This window comes from Pocillopora damicornis, chromosome 1, assembly GCF_964200805.1.
Source record: "Pocillopora damicornis chromosome 1, jaPocDami1.2, whole genome shotgun sequence".
NCBI lineage: Eukaryota > Metazoa > Cnidaria > Anthozoa > Scleractinia > Pocilloporidae > Pocillopora > Pocillopora damicornis.
The window spans coordinates 35,210,570-35,234,186 of NC_142670.1; the positions used below are offsets into that span (position 1 = coordinate 35,210,570).

Here is a 23,617-nt window from a genome sequence, read left to right on the forward strand (position 1 = left end):
TTCAGTCAAAATTTTTAAACTCACCTGAACAAGAAGAGACGATTTTGTTCTCTTTCTCTTTTTCCCTCGTCCATCAGAATCACTCTCGGTTCCATCTACGGGATGGGAAGAAAGCTTTTCTACCTTGCCGTCTAGGATTTTTACTTTTTCGGCCAGTTCTTCAACACGCTCGTTTGAGCTTCGCACGGTCTGAAGCAGTTCCTCAATCGACCTCTGGCAGGCAGCAAGGCCAGTGATCAACTGCTGCGCTGTTTCTCGTGAGGATAGGGGCGTAGATCCGCTGGATCGGACAGAAGATGACGACCGACCAACTGAACTTACTCGCGAACTCGAACCGCTAGAAGGGGATGGAGTCCGTGATATTGAATGAAAATTGCTTGGTGCACTACCGCGACTTTGTGCGCTGGAATTCCGATCCATGTTTTTGAAATCAGATGAATAACACTATTTGAACCGCAGAAGAATTTGCATAAGTCGAGAAACAGTCTGAATCAGCGAACCTCGTGAACTGAAAATTCCCGCCACAAAGAACCAACAAATAACCACGAAGCGGCTGCGTGAGCTTCGCAACCAAGCCTTTTTTCAACGAGTTAGCATAGTCTTCCAGTGACGTTGGTGGAGGAAATGAATTCTGTTTTACCTGCAAATGAGAAAATTGTGTATTGTTCGAAGAGGAAGAAGAAAAGATTTTGTGATCACTGCGATCGTCTGGTCTCGATCAGGACGTTTAATGCCCACAAGCGAAGGAAGACCGTCGATAATGCAAAAATTGGTAAGTCAGTGTGACTTTGAATGGTTGTTGTTTGCTTTTGTTTGGTCGGCTTTTTAAACTGCCTGTCGATGTAACTGTGTCTAATTTTATTTTTGATCTTAGATTACACAGATGAATTGCTTAGCCAAGATCTTCGAATTCACTCAGATTCAAGCGACCTGGATCTTGACTTTGATTTATCAAGCGATGAATGTTCTGAAGTTGCAAAATTTACCGCTGAAAGTCCGGAACTTCAAGGTATATATTCATATATCTATTTACACCAAACTTTAATGTTATTCACCTTCAGAATAAACCTTCTTTGAAAGCAAAGTTTGGGTGAGATTGAAGTTTTGAGGGCTTGAAGTTAATTGGCTTATAAAGTACAGTTTTGTATTGCAGATGTTAGCCCGCTCCAGGATGGGGCTAAATTTAATTGCAAAACACCACTTTTTACATATCACAATTCAGCTATGCGACTAGACCTAGGGGACACAAAAATGCAGTTTGTTGTGCATGTTTATTCATTGTTTGTGACCTATAGGCCTCACTTTTAAGCTGAAATATAAGATGCTGTTTTACAAATCATTGTAATTCCTCCAAGACAAAATTTTCCTTGGACTTGTTACGATTTTGTGTTCACGAGTTAACTCTTTGGCATTGACATGTACATGTAAGGTAACAGATATATGAATAGTTGGGATTGTAATGCATATGGTGTTGCAAGTGTCACAATAGAGAATCATGCAACTTCTTTTTTGAGTGAAAAAGAAGTTAGTTATTTTTATGAGCAAAAACGCACTTGTTTTTTTTTTTTTTTTGCTGGTGACTAAACCTGTGCTCTCACTCTCTTTTGAAGTGACCTATCATTCTCTTTAACCAACAGATACACATGTTTCTGGAAGTGACGACAGTAATGGGTTGTCAAGTGCTGAGTCATCTGACAGTTTACATGTAAGCCAGATGTTTTAATTGTCTGACTAATACATCAGTAAATATCATCTAGCCTGTTATAAGCCTTTGCTGCTCAGTGGGTGGAGCATGTACAAAATAAAGAGCTGCACTGAAATTAATTTTCAGCTTAATTCTATTTTAAAGGAATTTGCACTGTATTTGTAATTAAATATTTGTATTGTATTTGTATTTGTAATTTTTTTTTCTCCACTTGACAACATGAAGACAATATTTTTAACAAATTGGTATTGTCTTTGAAAAGCCTCTTTGGGGAAAGTCAATAATGGATGTATGTATGTATGTATTTTCCCTCATTCCATGTTTATTACTATAATCCTTAAATGAAGGAAAATGCAAATCATACTACATGTAGTGAAAATCAGTTTGACCTGAAATTCATTGCAATACTCAACCTTCCCATTATGCATAGGTCACATTGATAGTGTTGGCCACTGTACATGTATTTTCAATGGCATAGTATAAAATAGTTATGCAACGCTTTCTTGAAGTAATATTACCATGGAATATTCCACTTGTAACTTGTATACTTCTCTAAAGCATTGCATGACTAGAATGTATTTTGAGCTTTTCCTCTGATGAAGAAGGGGTATTTAATGGCATTATGTTAATTTCACGGTAAAAGAAACAGAATGCTGTTGAGTGGGTATTTTTTCTTTTAATATTGGTTGAAAGTTACACATTTACCCTTTTTTCTTTTTAGGGAGAGACTGATGATGAGGCTGAATTGCAGTTTAAAAACTTACTGTCATCATCCGAGGATAATGATATTACCACTGATAAGAGTAACACTACGCAGAGTAATAATTTATCAGTATTGAGCAGCACATCTATCAGTCTTATAATTATTTTTGTCATGACGTGGAAAGTAATGCACAACTTGTCAGATGCTGCAGTGAATGTTCTGTTCTGTTTTCTGAAAAGACTACTGGATCTAATGGCTAGAATAATTCATTGCAAGGCTCTAAAACAAATGTCAAACCTACTTCCCCAATCCCTCTATATGATTAGGAAGCATTTGGGAATCAATCGAGATGATATTGAGAAATTCATTGTTTGTCCAAAATGTTCTTCATGTTACAAACCTGAGGACTGTGTACGAACTCTGTCAAATGGACGGAAGAAGGATGAACGTTGCAGCTTTGTGGAATTTCCCCATCATCCACATAGAAGCCAAAGAAGGTCATGTGGAGCAGCACTTTTCAAAGCTGTACACTCCAAACATGGAGAACTGATTTTAAAAGCAAAAAGAGTGTTTTGCTACCGTTCTGTCAAGAAAACCCTGCAAGAATTCCTAAATCGTCCTGGATTTTCTGAGAAATGTGAGCAATACAAAAAGTGTCCTCAAGATCCTAACTTCCTAGGAGACATTTATGATGGAAGAGTCTGGAAGAATTTCAAGAGTGCAGAAGGAAAGCCCTTTGATGCCCCCAATACATTTGGATGCATGTTGAATCTTGATTGGTTTCAACCATACAAGGATTCTGTTTATAGTGTTGGGGTGATCTATTTAAGTTTCCTAAACTTGCCACCACAGGAAAGAAATAAAGAGGAAAATGTAGCAGTGGTGGGAATCATTCCAGGTCCTCAGGAACCAAGTCGAAATGTAAATTCATTCCTGGACCCTTTGGTGGAAGAATTGTTAGACTTTTGGGATGGTGTTTGGTTGGACTGCCCCTCAACAGGACCCAGATTTTGTCGGCTTGCTGTTCTTTGTGTTACCTGTGACATTCCAGCATCTCGCAAACTTTGTGGTTTTCTGGGCTTTTCAGCAAGAAAAGGCTGTAACAAGTGCAAGAAAGAGTTTCCAAGGTAATCATTTGGGGAGAAACAAGATTTCTCTGGGTTTGATCGAGACAGTTGGGATTTACGCACCAACATTGATCATAGAGAGCAGGTCTGGAGAGTTCACAACTCAGTAACATCAAAGAAAGGCCGTGAAAAGAAGGAAAGTGTGAATGGAGTGCGATTTTCATCTTTGATTCACCTTCCATATTTTGACTTCATTGCATGTGTCGTCATTGATCCCATGCATAACTTGATGCTGAGTACTACAAAGAAAATGCTTAAGATTTGGAGAGAATTGAACTTGCTGGATGAACAGGACTTCAAAGTGCTTCAAAAAAGGATTAACAAATTGAAAGTGCCTTCCAGTATCGGGCGAATTCCATCGAAGATTGCGTCAGGCTTTAAAGGTTTTACTGCTGATCAATTTAAGAACTGGGCAGTGGTTTTTTCATCCTTTGCTTTAAAGGACATACTACCAGACAGACATTTACAATGCTGGAAATTATTTGCGAAAGCATGCTGTATACTGTGTTCAACAGTTATATCCACTTCGCAAGTGAAAATTGCTGATGACCTTCTTCTCAAGTTTTGCAGAAGTGTTGAAGATTTGTATGGTTCTTCTAAAATCACACCCAACATGCATCTTCATTGCCATTTATGTGCATGTATCCTTGATTTTGGTCCTGTTTATGGATTCTGGTGCTTCTCATTTGAGCGCTTCAATGGTATTTTGGGTGCTTTACATGTAAACAACCATCAGATTGAGGTACAATTGATGAGGAAATTTATTGAGCGGCAACAAGTGAGGGGCATGTCATGGCCAAGAGAATTTGATGGATTTAAAGACATGTTAGCATCTGCAGATAAAGGCTCATTGGCACAGACAAAGAAGAATCCTTTGACTCCAACTGAATATAGAGAAAGTATGAAACTCAAAGCTGACACTGGAACTGACCTGTTCCATTTGTCATTTGTTGACAAATGCTCCATTCAAGTGTTATCTCCTATCAAGGAAGTTTACATGAGTGATGACGAAGTTGAAGCCTTGACAACAATGTACACTTTCCTTCACAAGGAAGACACTATTGTTTATGTTCCCAAATTGTCATGTCAATTTTCACAGTTACTACTTTATGACCAGAAACTTGACTCCTGGTATTCAAGAAGTGAACGGTCAGCCTGTATACTTGCGCTATGGTATGGTGCAAATGGTTTGGATACAGCTTCAGTGGATCTGCGGCCAGGTGAGTTTGTACATGTGGTTCAAATGTAGTTATGATTTTAAATTTTTCAAACTAGTTTGATTTGTTTATTCTTTTGTTCTAATTTTTTTGCCATGACTTAAAGACCTGTAGAAAAAAAAAAAAAAGTTTGAAATCATTTTGGCCTGAACTTGATTTGTGAGAACAGTGAGGTGCGATAAGGGGTCATACTTTACCCTATTTTCTAAATTAAATGCTAGGCTCCAGATAAATGCTGGTTTTAGTTGAGAAAATACAGTGTATTTATTCCTGTGGACTTAAAAAAAATGCAGAATGTACATGTCCTTGTCAGAAATATTTTGGCTCTCCAAAGAATTATTAATGGAGACAACAGTAATATAATGTAGAGGAATACTTTTTCTTTTCCCCTTGAATCTGTCTTGTGGCAATTTTTTTTACTTCCCTTTTATAGTTGCTGCAATAAATATTAAGTTTGCCCTTCAGTGTCGTAAGATTTTCAATCAAAGCAGACTTGTTTATCTCCTTTTATGGGCTTCTGTGTTTAAATCTGTATAGTAAATACTTTATTGACAAACAAGCAAAAGGAGAACCAAACCCAACAAACACCTGCTTAAAAAATGATTGAGCATACCCTTTGCTGTTATTACCTTGGTATATTTAGATGCAGAGGACAATAATAGTAAATACTTTCAGTGTTTGCAACTTAACAGTCTTGCTATTTATCACATTACAAAGCAATACTCTACATGTATATAAGAAGTAAGATTCACTAGATCTTAGTGAATCTAAGTTTTTAAGCTTTTTGTACAGAACATAGAAGACTACTACATGTATGTTTATAGCACTCATCCTCTCTACTATTTCCTCTTTCTCTTACAGGGATTGTCCAATACTTCTTCAAGCACTCTATAACTATCCGTTCCCCAACTGGTGAAAATGTGAACCTACCTTACACACTGGCTTGTGTTCATTGGTACAAAGTTCACCCTCATGCAAGGTTTTACTTTGGTTTACCAATTCAAGCATGCCTGCCATCATTTGAAGTTGAGTCAGTGGCAGCTTTTATTCCAGTAATGAGGATTGATAGTATATGTGGTGTAGCTGAGTTGAGCTACAACTTAGGCACTGCTAATGGTAAAGAGAAAATTGTTGTGGCTGTCCCTCTTGACCTTAAGTTACATGTATGAATATTAAAGGCAATTATGACTTTTAAAACTAATTTAAAGCAATTAGAACAATTGAAACTGAACTTATATTGTTTGGGCAGTGTAATGCTCTGCAAAGGGTGATCAGAAATATGTAAGATGCTCTGAAAGACTTGTGAGGTTAAGTAATGTTACTTAACCAGACAGTAAACAAGACTGTTTTGTCTCTAACCTTAGTATCCAAATATGCTTATTTTCTGAAAGCTGATGATGTTGCCATTTGGCTTTGGCATTCTCTTTTGTCTGGCTATAATTGAAGAAACCATGCTTTCATTTGTAAATATATAGTTTTTTTCCCTACACATACATGGTCAGTGAAAATTGGTTTTCAGTCAGTAGATATTCTTGGATTTTTTTTTTATTCCAGTGGGTGGCAGCAGGTGTCTGCTTTAGATATTGTTAAAAGAAGTTTGAAACACCCGGTTTTCACCCAACTAGGAGTCTACTGTAATTGTTGGAGTCATTGTTTTTTTTCTGTTAGTTAAACTGTTCCACACAAGTGTATATAAGTTAGCTTACCCCCTGAGGTCAAGTGAGTGGCCCTATATATTTTCATCAGTGGTGGTTTGCACTGTAATTCTTAGCAATACAGTTAGCAAATAAATGAAATTTTACTTTAGTAAACAACTGTATGGTGATGGTAGTGACCTCTAGCGGGATAGTGCAACTTTTTGCCTTTATTCTTGTGTGGGTTTTTTTGGCAAGATTCTTAGCTTTGGACTATAGATTATTTTCACCAAACTTAAATCATAGATTGTATCAACTGATTGGACTGTGTCAAATGACCAGACTGACTACAGTCATTACTCAACTGCCTCAAACAGTCACAATGTCTCAAATGATCAAAGAGGTTCACTGATACTGACTCTCTAAAATGACCAAAGTGCTTCCAATGATCCAAATGGGTAAGATAAGCTGACTTGCTAAAATTACTAAAATGACCAAACTGGTTAAAATTCCCCAACTGCCTCAATTGTCCAAACCTGTTCAATTGACCCAATTACCTCAAATGACCAAACTGGTTCAAATAACACAACTACTGCAAATGACCAAACCAGCTCTGTTGACCCAATTGCCTCAAATTCCCAAACCAGTTGAAATGACCCAAAAAACCTCAAATGACCAACCATTTCAATTGGTCAACCCAGTTGCCTCAAATGACCAATCCAGTTCAATTGGTCAACCAAATTGCTTTGAATGACCAAGCCAGTTCAAATGACTCAACTGGCTGAATGACCAAACCAGTTCAAATGATGCAACTGCCTCAATTGGCCAAACCGGCTCAAATGACCCAACTTGCTGAAATGACCCAACTGGCTGAAAAGACCAACAGCCTCAAATGGCACAGCTGCCTCAAATGACACAGCTGCCTCAAATGGCACAGCTACCTTAAATGGCACAGCTGCCTCAAATGGCATAGCTGCCTCAAATGACCCAACTCACTGAAATGACCAAGCTCATTTAGATGACAAAATTGGTTCAAATTGACCCAACTGCCTCAAATGGCCCAATTCTATAAATGACTAAACCAGTTCAAATGATGCAATTTTCTCCAATGACCAGTCAGGCCCAAATGAGTAAACTGGTTACAATGATCCAATTGTTTCAAATGACCCAACTTGCTGAAATGGCACAGCTGCCTCAAATGACCCAACTGGCTGAAATGACCAAACTCACTTAAATGCAAAAATTGGTTCAAATAACCAAACTGCCTTAAATGACCCAATTGGATCAAATGACCAAACCCTAAAATGATGCAACTGTCTCAAGTGGTCAAACATGCTCAAATGACTCAACTGGCTGAAATGACAAAATTGGTTCAAATGACCCAACTGCCTCAAATGGCCCAATTGTATGAAATGACTAAACCGCTTCAAATGATGCAACTGTCTCAAATGGCCCAACTGGCTTAAATGAGTAAACCGGTTCAAATGATGCAATTGTTTGAAATTACCCAACTACCTCAAATGACACCAACTGGCTGAAATGGCCAACTGCCTCAAATGGCACAGCTGCCTCAAATGACCCAACCAGCTCAAATGAGTAAACTGGTTCAAATGATGCAATTGTTTGAAATTACCCAACTGCCTCAAATGACCCCAACTGGCTGAAATGACCAACTGCCTCAAGAGGCACAGCTGCCTCAAATGGCTCAGCTGCCTCAAATATAATGAACCAACAGGCTCAAATGAGTAACCAGTTTAAATGATCCAATTGTTTCAAATGACTCGACCACCTAAAATGACCCAACTTGCTAAAATGGCACAAGTGGTCGAAATGACTAGCTGCCTTCAATGGCACAGCTGCCTCAAATGACCCAACTGGCTGAAATAATCAAACTCACTCAAATGACATAATTGGTTCAAATGACCCAACTGCCTCAAATGACCCAATTGGATCAAATAACTCAATCAGTTCAAATGATGCAACTCTCTAATATTGCCAACCAGCTCAAGTGAGTAAATCAGTTCAAATGACCCAATTGTTTCAACTAACTAGCAACTAGCTGAAATGACCCAACTGGCTGAAATTACCAACTGCTTCAAATGGCACAGCTACCTCAAATGAGTCAATTGACTGAAATGACAAAACTCACTCAAATAACAAAAATTGTTTCAAATGACCCAACTACCTCAAATGGCCAAACAGGCTGAAATGACCCAACTGGTGAAAATGGCACAGTGTTGTCTAAAACTGCCAAACTAGCCCAACTGACCAAACCCATTCAAATTAAATGATGCAACTTCGTCGATTAGGACAAGAGTGTCTTCAGTAGCTATGGGTAAGCAAATTAAAAGCTTTGGAATAACTGGTAAAATGACGGATATACGATGTCCTTACACTTGGTACACAGTTATGTGTAATTAACAGTATCCAAAACAGTATGCACTTGTGTCCCGACAAAGTTGCTGAAGAGTGGTAAAGTGAAAAATCTCTAACAGCTTTAGGGTAAGAATTTCCGCAGTAGTTATAGATGAGCAAATTAAGAGCTTTGGTATAATTAGTAAAAATAGTGGTTATACAATATCCTTACACTTAGTATACGTCTATGCGTAATGATCAGTATACAAAACAGTATACACTTGTGTCCTGACAAAATTGTCGGAAAGGGTGCAGAAAAATTGCTTTTCAGTAAATTTTTAGTGCAATATATATGCAGTACCTGTATGCAAGTAAATTTAAAGCATTATAATGCTTGGTGAAAAACTGGATATAGGGTGTCCTAATACTTAGTATACGGTTATGTGTAATAATCAGTACACAAAACAGTATACACTTATGTCCAGACAAAATTGTCGGGAAAGGGTACAGAAAAAAACTGCCTCTTAGTAAATATTCAGTATAGAAATATCTCGTTAGATTTAAGATGGTTTAAAGTAACCCTAAATCCTTCAAAGGATTTAAGTACGGTTAAAATGACTTAAACATAGCTTAAATCTCAACGTCGATTTAATTTGCATTTAAGAATGCTTAAACCTCGCCTAAACAAAGGTACATTTTTAAGTCATGTTTAAGTTTAGTAAACATGGCTTAAATTTGTCTTTGGGTTTAATAGTTGTTTAATTTTACTTAAATGACACTAAAATTTGGCATTTTACCCAGTGTCAGTAGTTGTATATAAGTAAATAACGTAAATTTGTAGCTTCATAACAATTGGTGAAATACTGGCTATACGATGTCCTAACACTTAGTATACGGTCATGTGCAACATCTAGTATACGTAGGAATAAGGAATCAAACATATACTGATCATTACTCAGTCCTTATACATCGATGTCCTTATATGTCAGTATATCTCTCCGTGTACGTCATGTATACGGGCTCATTACACCCCCTGATATTTGTTAATTCACGCAGTGATTTTTGGTGGCTGCGGTGGGATAACCTTGCTGAGGTTTTACGTCAGTAAGCAAGAACCCAAAGAAGAATAGAAGCGATGGATTTGGAAGCTACGGAATACGAAACCAGACGGAAGGAGCTGAGCACACTTACCTTTGATGGGTTGAAGGAAATGTGCGTGGAGATACATTGACTTCGGTGGTAAAAACAAAGCAGAGTTGATTGATCTTCTGAGTGAGTTTATCGAACTGACAACCGGTGATACAGTGGCGATTTCTCAACCGGAATTTACATCTCAGCCGGAAGTAAACGTTAAAACTATGAAGATGCTTATTCATATGCAAAAAATGCAGATGCGATGGCTAGAAAGAGAAGAGGAGGATTGAATAGCGAAAGAAAAAGAATTAAGAAGGCAAGAAGAACGAGAAATAGAGAAAATGGAGAAAGAGCAGAGTTTCCCGTCAGAACTGATGAAAGAGTTAGCAGATTCCAAAAAGGAAAAGGACACTGTGAAGCTACTAAAACCAGTATTTCAAAAGTTCACAGAAGAGGATGACGTCGCAAGCTTTTTAGATATGTTTGAGAGAGTGGCCTCCCTCCACAAATGCCCAAAAACTATGTGGGCAACACAGTTATCTGGTTTATTATCCGAAAGGCCCTGAAAGCTTTTTCATCCCTTCCCACTGAAAAGTCTCTGAAATATGACAAAGTAAAACATGCCATCTTGCAACGATACAACGTGAACTCTGAAACGTATCGTCTGAGATTTCGAAATGATTCTTATAAGCCAGGCGAGTCACGTCATGAATACTTCAATCGTTTAGAAGAACACTACCAGCGCTGGACAAAGTCGCAAGGGATGGAACTCAGAGACTTGATAATTTTGGAACAATTTCTTCACGGAGTGTCTATTGATCTATCAGTTTGGCTTAAAGAAAGAAAACCTAAGTCAGCTAAAGAAGCCGCACAAGTGGCTGATGACTACGTTCTATTCCGTGGAACTAAGCCTCCCCATGAGAAGTTAAGGAGATCCCAACGACTACAAGATGAACCTGCCGTTAAAGTGACACAGGAAAAACAGCAATCGTCAAGATTGTTTTTCAGAGCTCCTCCTTCAGAAGTACGCAACATACCTCCTCGAAGCAAAACAAATACTCAAGATGAGAAACAGTGTTACAATTGCAAGAAATGGGGACATATTGCAACAGTTTGCCCTCAAAGACCAACCCCGCCAAATTTTAAAGCAGATGCCAAGCCTGCTTTCGTCAGTGAATCATGTCGACAGTGAGAATGCAACCCAAGCAACAGCAAGTACATGCGTGAAGGCAGAATCGAGGGAAAAGATGTAAAGATGCTTGTTGATACTGTTAGCTATACAACTATCGTGAAAGCTGATCTTGTGGAGAAAGAATAGTGCAATGAAGGAGAGACTATCAACGTTGTTTGTGTTCATGGAGATTCAGTGGATTATCCAACAGCAGAAGTGGATTTAGAGATGGGTGGTTGGATAAAGGAGACTAAGGTAGCTCTTGTACCAGGTGTACCAGTTGATGTTTTAATAGGGATAAAGGACTTTGACTTGTCAGAAGAAATCCCAGGCCAATCAAAGTGTGTACACAATCTTGCCCTAATGACAAGATCACAGACATGAAAAGAGGCTGAAAATGAGGGCAAAGTGGAAGCTGCTGAGAAAATAAGACTTGCTGACGAAAAGGAAGCTGAGAGTAATTTTTCAGAACAAATCAGGGAACTGGGAAACATACAAGATAAGATTAGGAAACCTGAGGAAGAAGAACCCAAAACCAAAACTGCCGCATCAAATAGTATTAATCCTGAGGATGCAGGTCCTGAGGTAATTCAGAAGTGGCCGTCAGAAGACCCAACCTTAGAGAAAGCGACAGCCCTAGCAAGAGAACCTAAGCAGCGGGAGGAAACAAGATCAGAAAAAAAACTTTCTTTTTCAGGCAAGGCTTGTTATATTGCCAGTGGGAACCAAAGGGGAGCGACAGTGAAGATATTCGATCTGTGGAACAGTTGGTACTTCCCCTACAGTGCCGTAGCACAGTTCTCAAGCTTGCACACGATATACCCGCAGCTGGTCATCTTGGAATCAACAAAACCAAGGACAGAGTAGTACAGCGCTATTACTGGCCTGGTGTGTTCCGGGATGTTGCCAATCATTGCCGTACGTGTGAGGTTTGCCAGAGGGCGTAAGGAAAGAGATATGGAGCATGAACTGAGATGATCTCTCTGCCATTAATTGGGAAACCTTTCCAGAGAATAGCTATGGATGTTATTGGACCACTCCCGAGGAGCAACAATGGTAACAAATATATTCTTACAATTTGCGATTATGCGACGCGTTATCCAGAGCCTATACCCATACCTAACACGGAAGCCATTACAATCACCTAAGAGCTAGTATCAGTGTTTGCAAGGGTTGGGATTCCTGACGAGATCCTCACAGACCAAGGTAGAACTCTATGTCGAGTCTGTTGCATTAAATGTACCTCTTGTTGAACATTAGTTGTTTGAGGACCTCCCCGTCCCGTATCACCCATAGACCGATGGCCTAACGGAGCGATTTAACGGAACACTTAAGTCGATGATCAGAACATTCGCAGCAAGTAATCAGAAGAATTGGGATGAGCACCTTACTTACTCTTTTTATACAGAGAAGTCCCTCAAGAGTCGATCGGGTTTTCTCCTTTTGAGCTCCTCTATGGAAGGAGAGTGCGTAGACTCCTTGATGTCCTAAAAGAGGCCTGGGTTGGTTATGAAGGTGAGAAAGAGAACGTTAGCATCCATGTTTTGGAGATGAGAAGATGTAAACTAAACCGCAGAAGAAGCAGAAAAATTACAATGACAAGAATTCCAAACCACAAGACCTCAAAGTGGGAGATGAAGTGCTAATACTTGAACTGGCAAGAAGAATTGAGTTGTAGCTTGAGTGGAATGGTCCATATAAAGTGATAAGAAGAGTATCTGAAGTTGATTACGAGGTACAGACTCCAGGAAGGCGTAGAGAGAAGAAAGTGTACCATGTTAACTTGTTGAAGAAATGGCAGAAGCTTGAGACGGTAGAGGTGTTATCAGAAAGTTGTGAATGGAAAAATTTGGAGGAATTTTTACTCCACGCTGAGGAATCATCTGGTGATGAAGATGGGATAAAAGTTGACATCAACCCTAAACTCGACGCCCAACAAAGATTTGCACTGGAAGAGTTGCTTCACGAGTTCAGAGGTCTTCCAAGAGGAACAAATTGGGCAGAACGCAAGCTTTCGAGCAGTCAATTGAAGTTGGAGATGCAACCCCGATCCGACAAGCACCTTACCGCATTCCCTTGTCCCAAAGACAGATGGTGAAAGATGAGCTCGACAAGATGATTGAAATGGGTGTGATTAGACCTTCCACAAGCCCTTGGGCATCACCAGTTGTAATTGTACCCAAGAAAGATGGTGGAATTCGTTTCTTCATTGACTATAGAAAGCTCAACAAAACTGCAAAATTCGATGCTTACCCAATGCCACATATTGATGACGTCATCGAGAAGGCGGAAAAGGCAAGATACATTTCCACCCTAGACCTCGCCCGTGGATACTGGCAAATTCCAATGTCTGAGGCTTCAATAGAAAAGACAGCATTCGCAGCGCCATTCGGATTATACGAGTTTTCCGTTATGCCGTTTGGACTACACAACGCACCAGCAACCTTCATGAGGATGATAAATCATCTACTTAGTGGATATCAATCCTTTGTTGATCCCTACTTTGATGATATTCCAGATTTCATCAGTGAGAAGGTGTCTGATTGGGTCAGTGAAGTAGGGTAATTGGCGGAGCTTGCTCAGACACAGCCACAGGCATGCTATGCCGTTTCCATCTCGGGCTTAAAACACCGGTGGACGCACTTTCTGGCAACACTGCCTGGGGCATCAGGATCTACTAGAGCCATTGGAGAAAGCAACAACTCTGAGACTTATTCCTGGAATATCGAAACGCAAGTGTAATCAGCTGGCAACGACCATGCTACCTCTAATGTTCGCCTTGGAGGCGCCTGTGCCTTGCAAATCCAAGCCGGAAGTTCGCTTCATCAGTCAAAGTGTCAACGCACCTCGTTAAGTATCTCAAACATTTCAAACACAACAGCTAACAGGTGAGTCTCTTAGTAAGTCGGCACAGAACGTAGTCACTTTCGAAAGACCAGGAGAACCACAAAAGATCAGGCGAGTGCTTGACCAAGTAGCTGGAAAAGGCTGACAATACTTCCTTTCCGAGAATTGGGCGCCAACCTGATTAAACAGGAGTTCCGTGCTGCTGTCCAACTACAGTATCACTGGTCAGTGGATGACATTACAGCTGAACAGAGCATCTAAGAAAGCACAAGGCTGGTCATTCATGCACGTGGACTCTGCGAGCACCAATTATCGGCATTCTTTGATGTCAGGGTTTGTCACCCAAATGCGGAGTCCTATAAGAGCCTAGAGTCACAAAAAACCCACAGATATGCATGAGAATAAGAAGAAGCACCACTAATCAAGGACAGTTCTCGACACTTAACACGAAACATTAATATCCCTCGTATTTACCACCACGGGCAGGAAGAGTGACTTCGATAAAATAATATGATAGTACTCGAAAGTAGTATCATAATTGTATCTTTGTCATCATTATCATTGTTATTGTTGCTATGGTTGCTTTTTTTCCCCACAAAATGGGCCCTTGTTTGGTAACCTTAACACTCAGACTCTATACCGGCTGCCTTCTCACTGAAATGCGATAAATTTCGATTTTATAGGATTTAATAAGGCAAGAAAAGATAAGATGCAACGTCAGGGAAAGAAAAAGAGTTAAAGAACATTCTATGAAAAGGGGGGAGGAGGGGAGGGGGGGGGAGGAGAGATGGCCACTACTAGAGGCCTATTTTTTTGCCACCCGAAGAGAAGGGCGCTTCGTTGTGTCGTTCAATTGTGCTTGGTTTTGAATCTGCTAAAAAGGATGAGTTTGTTAGTTACTCCATAGATAAACGATAGACCATCAATGGAGTGACATCACAAAGTCTTTAACCTCTATGTGACATATCAAAACAAAGTCCTGTCATATTTAAAGTAGGCAGGTTACTAATTTATCCTGGCATCCCAGTTAAAACTTGTTGCGTTCAAGAGTTGATTCAATCTGACAAGTTTATGAGGATCTAAGAGTCACAAGTACTCACCAGTGAAAAGTGTAGAACTTAACGTTCAATGTAAGGTGAAGAAAGGTGCTTATTTTCGATAACTGTACGAGGCCTGGTGAGACAAGAGCAAAACTAAGGCATAACATAATTTTTTGGAGTCTCTCAATAACAAATCCATCCTTTGAGAGATAAAAGGGAGGACACTGTGTATGTAAAGTTAAAAAAATAATTATTCAGACAATTTGTGTCTTGGTATGTTAAACTTCCCCCCCCCCCCCCCTGCAATCAACGTCACCTGGTTTGTAATAAGGACTGCTCTAAATGACAGTAATGACAGTAAAAAAAACTGGGCAGATGACATCGGTTTTTAGACAATGTGACTTTGTCAGCAGATTATAATTCTAAAAAAAATGTCATTTTCGAGCAAACACGGGCCCTGCACCATGTTTACAAGCACAATATAATCAAAACCCCTCCCTATTGCTTTGTAAGGCTGTTGGGCAACAACCAGTTGAAGAAATTACCATCAGGCATTTTCAGCAACAACACCCATCTGAGATCTACATACCATTCTCATTCATATATCTTCATATTTTGCTCGCTTTATAAATTATCAATGAAAACTTGTGAAGTGTTTTCCAAAGTTAATGTGTTCTGAAGTTAGTGTTTTCAAAAACAATTTCCTTTTTAATCGTAGTTTATTATATTGTATAATCTCTTGGTCAAAGACTGCATTACGAAGTGTCGCCTTTTAAAAGTTTTCCCATGATAAGCTTCTTTGGTCAAACAGTGGCGTAGCTTGTCGAAATGAAAATCCAGGAAACCAGAGAAAGAAATCTATACAGTGAAGGAACATCACACCGCGTCGATCTAGAGTTTGATTAGCGAAATAAGTTTAAACATGGCGTAATCATTTCTGTGGGTACAAGTGAGTACAATGTGTATGTAAAGTTGAAAAAAAACTATTCAGACAATTTGTGTCTTGGTATTTCTTAAACTCCCCCTCCCTGCAATCAATGTCGCCTGGATTATAATGAGGACTGCTCTAGATGACAGTGTGCAATGTTAGGTCTACATATATAAAACCGGACAGAAGACATCGGTCATCAGACAATATGACTTTGTTAGCAGATTATAACTCTAAATTATACGTCAGTTTCGAGCATACACAGTGCCCGCACCATGTTGATAAGCACAACGTAATTAAAACCCCTTCATATTTCTTTTGGTAGGTTGTTGAAGAACAACCAGTTGAAGAAATTACCATCAGGTATTTTCAGTAACAACACCAAGCTGAGAGTGCTGTAAGTTTGGAGGCTGTCTTATTTATGTAAGGAACGCGTTAAATCCATCGCGCATTGATAAAAGTAACAACAGATACGAGCAGTGTTGTCTTAGCTCCAAAAGAAATCAGCTACGAAGCAGGAATGTTTTATTTTTGTAAACATGGAATTATTTTACCCTGCACGTTTAATGGAGTAGGGGTGTAAGTCAAATGCACCCATGGACTCCACCCTCCCACCCCCTGTGCTACATCCCTCTCCTCTCTTCTGCTGAACACTACATACCATTTCCATTTATATATCTTCAAATTTTGCTCGCTATATAAATTATCAAAGGAAACTTGTGAAGTGTATTCCGAAGTTAAGGTGTTCTGAAGTTAGTGTTTTCAAAAAGAATTTTCTTTCTAATCGTAGTTTATTATATTGTATAATCTCTTTGTCAAAGACTACACTCCCAAGTTTCGCCTTTGAAAAAGGTTTCCCATGATAAGCTTCTTTGGTCAAACAGTGGCGTAGCTTGTCGAAATGAAAATCTAGTAAACCAGGGAAAGAAATCTGTACAATGAAGGAACATCACACTGCGTCGATCTAGAGTTTGATTAGCGAAATAAGTTTAAACATGGCGTAATCATTTCTGCTGGTACAAGTGAGTACAATGTGTATGTAAAGTTGAAAAAAAAACTATTCAGACAATTTGTGTCTTGGTATTTCGTAAACTCCCCCTCCCTGCAATCAATGTCGCCTGGATTATAAGGAGGACTGCTTTAGATGACAGTGTGCAATGTTAGGTCTCTATATGTAAAACCGGACAGAAGACATCGGTTATCAGACATGACAGGACGGAAAACGCGTGCACTGTAAGTACCTCCCGTTGTCCCATACAAAGCCTTAGAAAACTTTTCTAAGGCTTTGTATGGGACAACGGGAGGTACTTACAGTGCACGCATTTTCCGTCCTGTCATGAATATGACTTTATTAGCAGATTATAACTCAAAATTATACGTCAGTTTCAAGCATACACTGTGCCCGCACCATGTTGATAAGCACAACGTAATTAAAACCCCTTTATATTACTTTTGGTAGGTTCTTGAACAACAACCAGTTGAAGAAATTACCATCAGGTATTTTCAGTAACAACACCAAGCTGAGAGTGCTGTAAGTTTGGAGTCTGTCTTATTTATGTAAGGAACGCGTTAAATCCATCGCGCATTGATAAAAATAACAACAGATACGAGCAGCGTTGTCTTAGCTCTAAAAGAAATCAGCTACGAAGCAGGAATGTTTTATTTTTGTAAACATGGAATTTTTTTGTCCTGCACGTACAATGGAGTAGTGGTGTAGGTCAAATGCACCCTTTGATTAAACCCTCCTGCCTTGTGCTACATCCCTCTCCTTACTTCTGCTGAACACTACATACCATTCCCATTTATATATCTTCATATTTTGCTCACACTATAAATTATCGAAGAAAACTTGTGAAGTGTATTCCGAAGTTAGTGTGTTCTGAAGTTAGTGTTTTAAAAAATAATTTCCTTTCTAATCGTAGTTTATTATATTGTATAATCTCTTGGTCAAAGACTACACTCCATAGTTTCGCCTTTTAAAAGTTTTCCCATGATAAGCTTCTTCGGTCAAACAGTGGCATAGCTCGTCGAAAAGAAAATCTAGTAAACCAGGGAAAGAAATCTATACAGTGAAGGAACATCATACAGTGTCGATCTCCAGGCAACAAATCGAAACAGAATCAGGTCAATAATCACTAGGACACTCCTTAATTTACCTATTGCTTTATCTTTGTGATATGAAAGTCAAAAATACCGGTAGTGACATTTATAGTGTTTCGTTTGCACAGGGAGGGGCGTCCAAATGTTATCAAGTAGTTAGTTTGTTTATTACAATTTAGACATTCGTTCATATTTGACATGTATTTACTATAGGAATTCGGAGTCCGAAGGTTTAAGCCATGGCGACGAGTTTCCAAGTTGATCATGTGTTGTTTAACTTCCATAGGTGGAAGCGCATAGTTTGTCTAATAATTTGTCATAGAGCTGTTTCATACGTACTAAATAACTAACTAAAATATCTGTAAGTCAAAGAGTAGAGACTCTTCTTTGTAGTTTTCATCCTACTGACTTTTAAAAAGCAAGACAAGAGGACATAATCAGATAATTTTAGGGACAGAGAGCGACATTTATGACATCAGAATAATAAGGCTTTGCCACCAAAGTCACAGATTTGTATCATTGTTTGATACATCAGTCTTAATACACCCGCCAGCCCTTAATATAAAAGGTAAGCTTGGAACTTATCTTATATGCAGGAAGTTTGTAGTTTTGATTACGTGGTGATTATTTACCCAAATGAAATCTGATCAATCATCAATGATTAATTTATAGTAATCCATTGAGCACTTCTCGGCCTTGAAGCATGGATGGACCACTACAGGCCTATTTTTGCTTTCCAAAGTAAAGGGCGTATCGTTCTCTCGTTCATTCGTGCTCGATTTTACATACTCTGACAAGGATGAGTTCGTTAGTTACGCCGGACGATAAACAAAAGACCATCAATGCAGCGAGATTACAAAGTCTCAAGCCACTATGTGACAAATCAAAGTAACTTCGGGTTAAATTTTAAGTACTTAGCTCGATGTGACCGGTTTTTAAGGACGCAAAGGTCAATAGTGCTAACCCGTGAGACCTACGTATGGGAAGCCCATGAAAGGTGCCTATCTTCGATGGATGCATGAGACCTGGGGGACAACAAGAAAATTTAGGCGTGACATCATTTGAGGGCATGGGAAGTTCTCAGCAAGACATAAAGCACCTTTTAAACTGTGTTTGAGCCGAATTTAAGCCGACTTTGGACAGAGAAATGGTGACAAATATGACAGGGAAAAATATGACGTTCCAACCAGATAGCAGCAGTGGCGCATCAGTTCTAAGCCTCAAACACCGCGGCGAATCTTCACTTCTACTGTTCCATTTCTAGGCCAGGTCTTCCAGGAGATCACAAGTATTGGGACAGAAGCCATCGACATCCACTCTGGTTTACCCTTTTCCGCCATGGAAAGTCGTAGGGATGTAGAATAATTACTGCGTAGGCAAGAAGAACGCAATTTTCTAGCGCTACACAAATTTCAGTCATAATAGAACAGGAGTGTTGTGGAGCAAAATTCATCTAGCTGAAAGAGGAGAGGTTCGAATTCCAATGAAACGAAGTGCCATTCATTGGACATGTGATGAAGAACAATGGATCGGAGGCAACAGTCAAAATGGAGCGACCAGCAGATGCATCAGCAGCGCAAAGATTTATAGGGCTAAGAGGTATCTTTCTACATTTCTTTAACACTTTTTAGAAATGAGAGGGCCACTGCAAAGAATGTTATTTATATTTTTATAGAGCTGTTTTATATGTCCCGAAAGATTATTAACCCTTCAAGTAAGATCTTCTGTAAGCTAAAGTTGTGTGTTTGTGATAACGGTACTTATGCTGCAGACAGCTTAAACTGCAGCTACAGTTGTTCTTCATCGGTATTAGTGACACAATGATATTCATTGCGGTTCCAATATAATAAAATGACACATTACTTGCGGCTCTTTTATTCTGCTGTTACCGTGGGAAATCAGGCTTTTCCTAAGCTGCAACACCTGGCAAGCCCTAAGTTGTGGAAGCCGGAGACACTAGATCTCGACGGTTGTAAAAGCCATCAAGTTACTTGCAGGACTATGCATAAGTATATTCGAATGGCTGACTGCAGACCACCCAAAATCTAAAAAAAAGGAAACATCGAACACATAGAGCCTGACTTTACTCGTACGAAAGATTCACAGTAACTTTTTTTAAATTTAAGCCTCTTCAAAAGTGTTAAAATTGTGTCTTTTTACCATTTTCTGTGAGAAGATGGATGTAATAGTAAGCCTGTGGTGTGAGGTCACGTGGCCTAGTAGACCCTATTGGTTTGAACTGGCAGGCCAGGAAACCTGATCAAAGCCGTGTTTACCATGTCCCCTCTGATATTTTGGACTGCTAACATTGCTAATATATTTCATTATTTCCCCTACGAAACTTTGACACCGAGACGAAGATTCCGTGACGTTACAACAAGGGGCGCTAGAAGAGCTCTCACAGCACATACTATCAGCACACAGAGATTCTGCGAGCCTCTTTTGCTGGCTGAGGCGCGAAACGTTTTTATTCGTTAGCTTCCTGAGATGACCATCATACTTTAACTAATGACATAATGACCCTGATATTATTTACCGTTCAACAGAATTCAAACTATGTTTAAGTTCTCGCATTTGACGTCTCCTTGAAATATGAGAAAGCCCATACTTTTTTTCCGTCAATGATAGATTTTGTAAGCGGACCATAATCAATCATAAGATATTTTTTTTATGAAGTAAGAAAGATGTTATCACCAATCCCTAGCTTTCAAGTGTTTTTATCCCTTTTGCTCGCAAGATCTCATCATTAACTCTCTCTGCTGTCTGCCATAAATCCTTATGAAATTAGTGCGGAGAATTTGGCATTGGATCGACTAATAATTTACTAAATCATCTTTTTCTCTATTCTCATCACATGTGTACTAGATATTGTAAGGATATTTCGAAGAGAAATTCTGTCTTGGTCAATCATGGGAGTTAAAGGGTTAAAGCGTCTTTTTTTCCGAGGGCTTAAACACGGAGCGAGCCTTTTAATGGAGGCTGAGCGGCTCAGCCCGTCAATCACAAATTGGAATACTCTGCTTTGATTGGCTTATTCACCCAGGCGTGTCGTACTCCCGCGAAATTCGCACGAAGTAATTTTTCAGGCGACCGCACAAGGGAAGGTTTTTCGCTTGTTTGCTTCTCGGCTTTGTGAAAAGGTAAGCGAAAACAACAAGAATGGCATCTACAGAAGAAGAATTAAGACAGGTATCGTACTTCATATACATGCATTTTAACACCTTTTTTGTTGTTTCACTTGTGAAAGCATATCGATTGTTTTGGAGTTTGTTACTCAACGTAAATGCCGTGTTTTAGGTTGTACTTCTAATGCCAGTGAGTGAAATGGAATCTCTGCGTTCTTTTGTGGCCTTCAGCGGCGGGGAGGTTGTCTCTGAAACCAAACCCAGCCGAAGGAAAAGAGCAAAAATAACACAAGATAGCAATGTCCGTGAAGAGGAAGATGCTGGTAAATTTATAAATGTAGCTTGATTTACATGTCGCGTAATTTCAGCCGAGCTTGACAGAAATGTAATTCTTTGTAGATGCCCACGTTCAAACTACAATCAATCGTGAAAATTATCAATGAATGTGTATTTGCATTGTTTCAGTGCATGTTTATAGCGAAATTTGCTTGAATAAAGCTTGAATTGTATTCAACACAACTCAAACACAGGGTAAATATTTGTAGTTCGCTTTCTGTGAGTGTATATAAGCTTCCCTTAGTGTAGAGGTGCATTTTATCACGAGCAAAAAATTCCCCAAAATTTCCATAAAACGAGCGTTTGCTGCAGGTACGAGTTTGTTATCCAAATGCAGCTCTTTTTTGATGGATGCAATTTTCATCTTCAGCGACTCCAGGCGGCCTTCTTCTTCTTTGTTTAACTCTATTTTGAAGTCGTACCTGACCTTTTTAGCCTTTAAAGACTCTTTCTTTTCTTTGTAGTACTCAGAATTTCGGATTTTTTTGTTCTGAATAGAACAGTTTGGAGGTGCATTTGCACTATGGCGGCCTAGCATGGTCGCAAAACGTATACATACGAACACATAACTTCTGTTTGTTTTGTTGTTTTACTTTCCCGCCGCCAAAGCTCAAAGTACAAGCCTCACTATCGCACAGAACCTACAGGCATGCTCAAGTTATAGAAATAGATGATCTTTATGATTGCAGGCCCATTTTCTCAACGGAGGACATGCGTTCATCGATCTTGAGCGCCCGCGAAATTTGAATTTTCTCCGAACGGGAAGGAAGTTTTCGCTCGTTTCTTGAGTTTTTTGTCTAAGAACGACATTTAAGACACTCTTGAAAAGGTAAGGAAATGGTGGGGGTTGTAAATAAATAATTTAAGGTATCATTTCTTGAAAGCAGACAACAAGAGATTTAGCAGAAGATTTATAACGATAGTGACCGTTGCAGAAAGCCGCCATTATCGGTGCGAAGGAAGCCAACAAAGTGAAAACCGCTGAACTTTTATAGGCTCGCTCCATGTTTAAGGCTTAGTAGTAATAATGCCTATATACACTCATCACGACAGTGTTTGCACGTGAAGTCCTGTTTCCTTTGAAGGTTCAGGCCCACTACCAATTGTATTTCTGATCAAGTGAACTTTGGGATACGGGCAGCTTTAAACCTACGAAGCGACCACACTTAATGAAAAATAAGATGCCATACGTCCTTCTACTGAGCTTTTTTTTTTCGAGAAGTTTCTTCAATATGTGAGGGCTTATTGGTTATTAACAGGATTTGTGGAGATTTTGTGGTTAAACAACCTCGGGTATTTTCATTTCAAATATTTTGAAAAATAATATAGAACCAGCTATATTCAACATGGTTTCATCACTGTGGACCACTATCTTTGACGTTATTCGTCACCAAGAGGAAATAATGTGCCTAGTCCTCACCAATCCATCACTCGAGAGTTCAAAACCACAGAGTATATATCACTGACTATAAAGCATTCAAATTATGCTTCATAAAGCCTGAAAGGAAGAATAACATGCCGGTTCCCTTTTAATCACCTCTTTTAAAATCTCAGACGGTGTAGACAAAGCGGATAAATGAGTGTACATGCTTCTAACACACAAGAAATTTTACGCGCGTAAAGGAATAGGAACGACAATATTACATAGTATAACTATCGAGGCAAAATGGCGGCATTTTTTAAATTCCCATTGTCTGCTTTCATTTCACGAGGATAAACCCAAACCAAAAGAGACAAGACTACCGTTTTCAGGAAAGTTTCCGTCTAAAGTTTCCGTCACTAAAACCTTCTAAAACCTTAAAACCTTCTACGTCACAAAATAAAAATATGTTGCAGAGGCAGGTGTGGATTTATCAACCAAAATAGAGCATCCTTAATATGGCTACAAAGTTCGTAGCACCTTTTGCCTTAAGCCGGCGACACACCTTGGGATTTTATGCGCCAATTGCAGCCAATTTGATCGCCACAGATAGCTGCGGACACACTTGGCGATTTTTTTTGCCGATCGCGACAATGTGGCACTTCATCCCAGGTTCCATAGGCTGACGTTTAAAAATTGCGCAAACCAATATAAACAAACAGAATGGCGACAGCGAAGCGAAAAAATTGTTGGCTGCTGCGATAATTTTGCACCCAAAGCGCTCCAGGAAGCGTTCTTAAAAGTGGGACAATGGAAAAGTATGGTCAAAGACATG

The 23,617-nt window shown here is 39.3% G+C and overlaps 2 protein-coding genes and 1 long non-coding RNA gene across 3 annotated transcripts; all 3 read left to right on the forward strand.

Moving 5' to 3' along the window:
- The first annotated feature begins 616 nt into the window (after positions 1-616).
- Positions 617-3,809, forward strand: LOC149053512 (uncharacterized). The gene is made up of 4 exons (XM_089206234.1): positions 617-772; positions 875-1,009; positions 1,638-1,705; positions 2,427-3,809. Exons 1-4 carry the CDS (start codon positions 625-627, stop codon positions 3,537-3,539), a joined length of 1,464 nt encoding a protein of 487 aa, XP_089062360.1. The 5' UTR covers positions 617-624; the 3' UTR covers positions 3,540-3,809.
- LOC149053513 (uncharacterized) lies at positions 3,755-6,558 on the forward strand. Its single transcript, XM_089206227.1, has 2 exons — positions 3,755-4,755; positions 5,614-6,558. Exons 1-2 carry the CDS (start codon positions 3,765-3,767, stop codon positions 5,919-5,921), a joined length of 1,299 nt encoding a protein of 432 aa, XP_089062353.1. The 5' UTR covers positions 3,755-3,764; the 3' UTR covers positions 5,922-6,558.
- A 14,423-nt stretch (positions 6,559-20,981) lies between these two features.
- LOC149053514 (uncharacterized) lies at positions 20,982-21,509 on the forward strand. The gene is made up of 2 exons (XR_016186535.1): positions 20,982-21,150; positions 21,259-21,509. It is a non-coding gene; the product is annotated as an uncharacterized LOC149053514 (long non-coding RNA).
- The last annotated feature ends 2,108 nt before the right edge of the window (positions 21,510-23,617 follow it).

What these genes read in the sequence shown, in the direction of transcription:
- LOC149053513 (XM_089206227.1), top strand. Translation starts at nt 3,765, where the DNA reads ATGCTGAGTACTACAAAGAAAATGCTTAAGATTTGGAGAGAATTGAAC. An exon ending in TTCAGTGGATCTGCGGCCAG is followed by an intron (nt 4,756 to 5,613) that starts GTGAGTTTGTAC and finishes TTTCTCTTACAG; the next exon opens with GGATTGTCCAATACTTCTTC.
- LOC149053512 (XM_089206234.1), top strand. Translation starts at nt 625, where the DNA reads ATGAATTCTGTTTTACCTGCAAATGAGAAAATTGTGTATTGTTCGAAG. An exon ending in CGTCGATAATGCAAAAATTG is followed by an intron (nt 773 to 874) that starts GTAAGTCAGTGT and finishes TTTTGATCTTAG; the next exon opens with ATTACACAGATGAATTGCTT. An exon ending in AGTCATCTGACAGTTTACAT is followed by an intron (nt 1,706 to 2,426) that starts GTAAGCCAGATG and finishes TTTTCTTTTTAG; the next exon opens with GGAGAGACTGATGATGAGGC.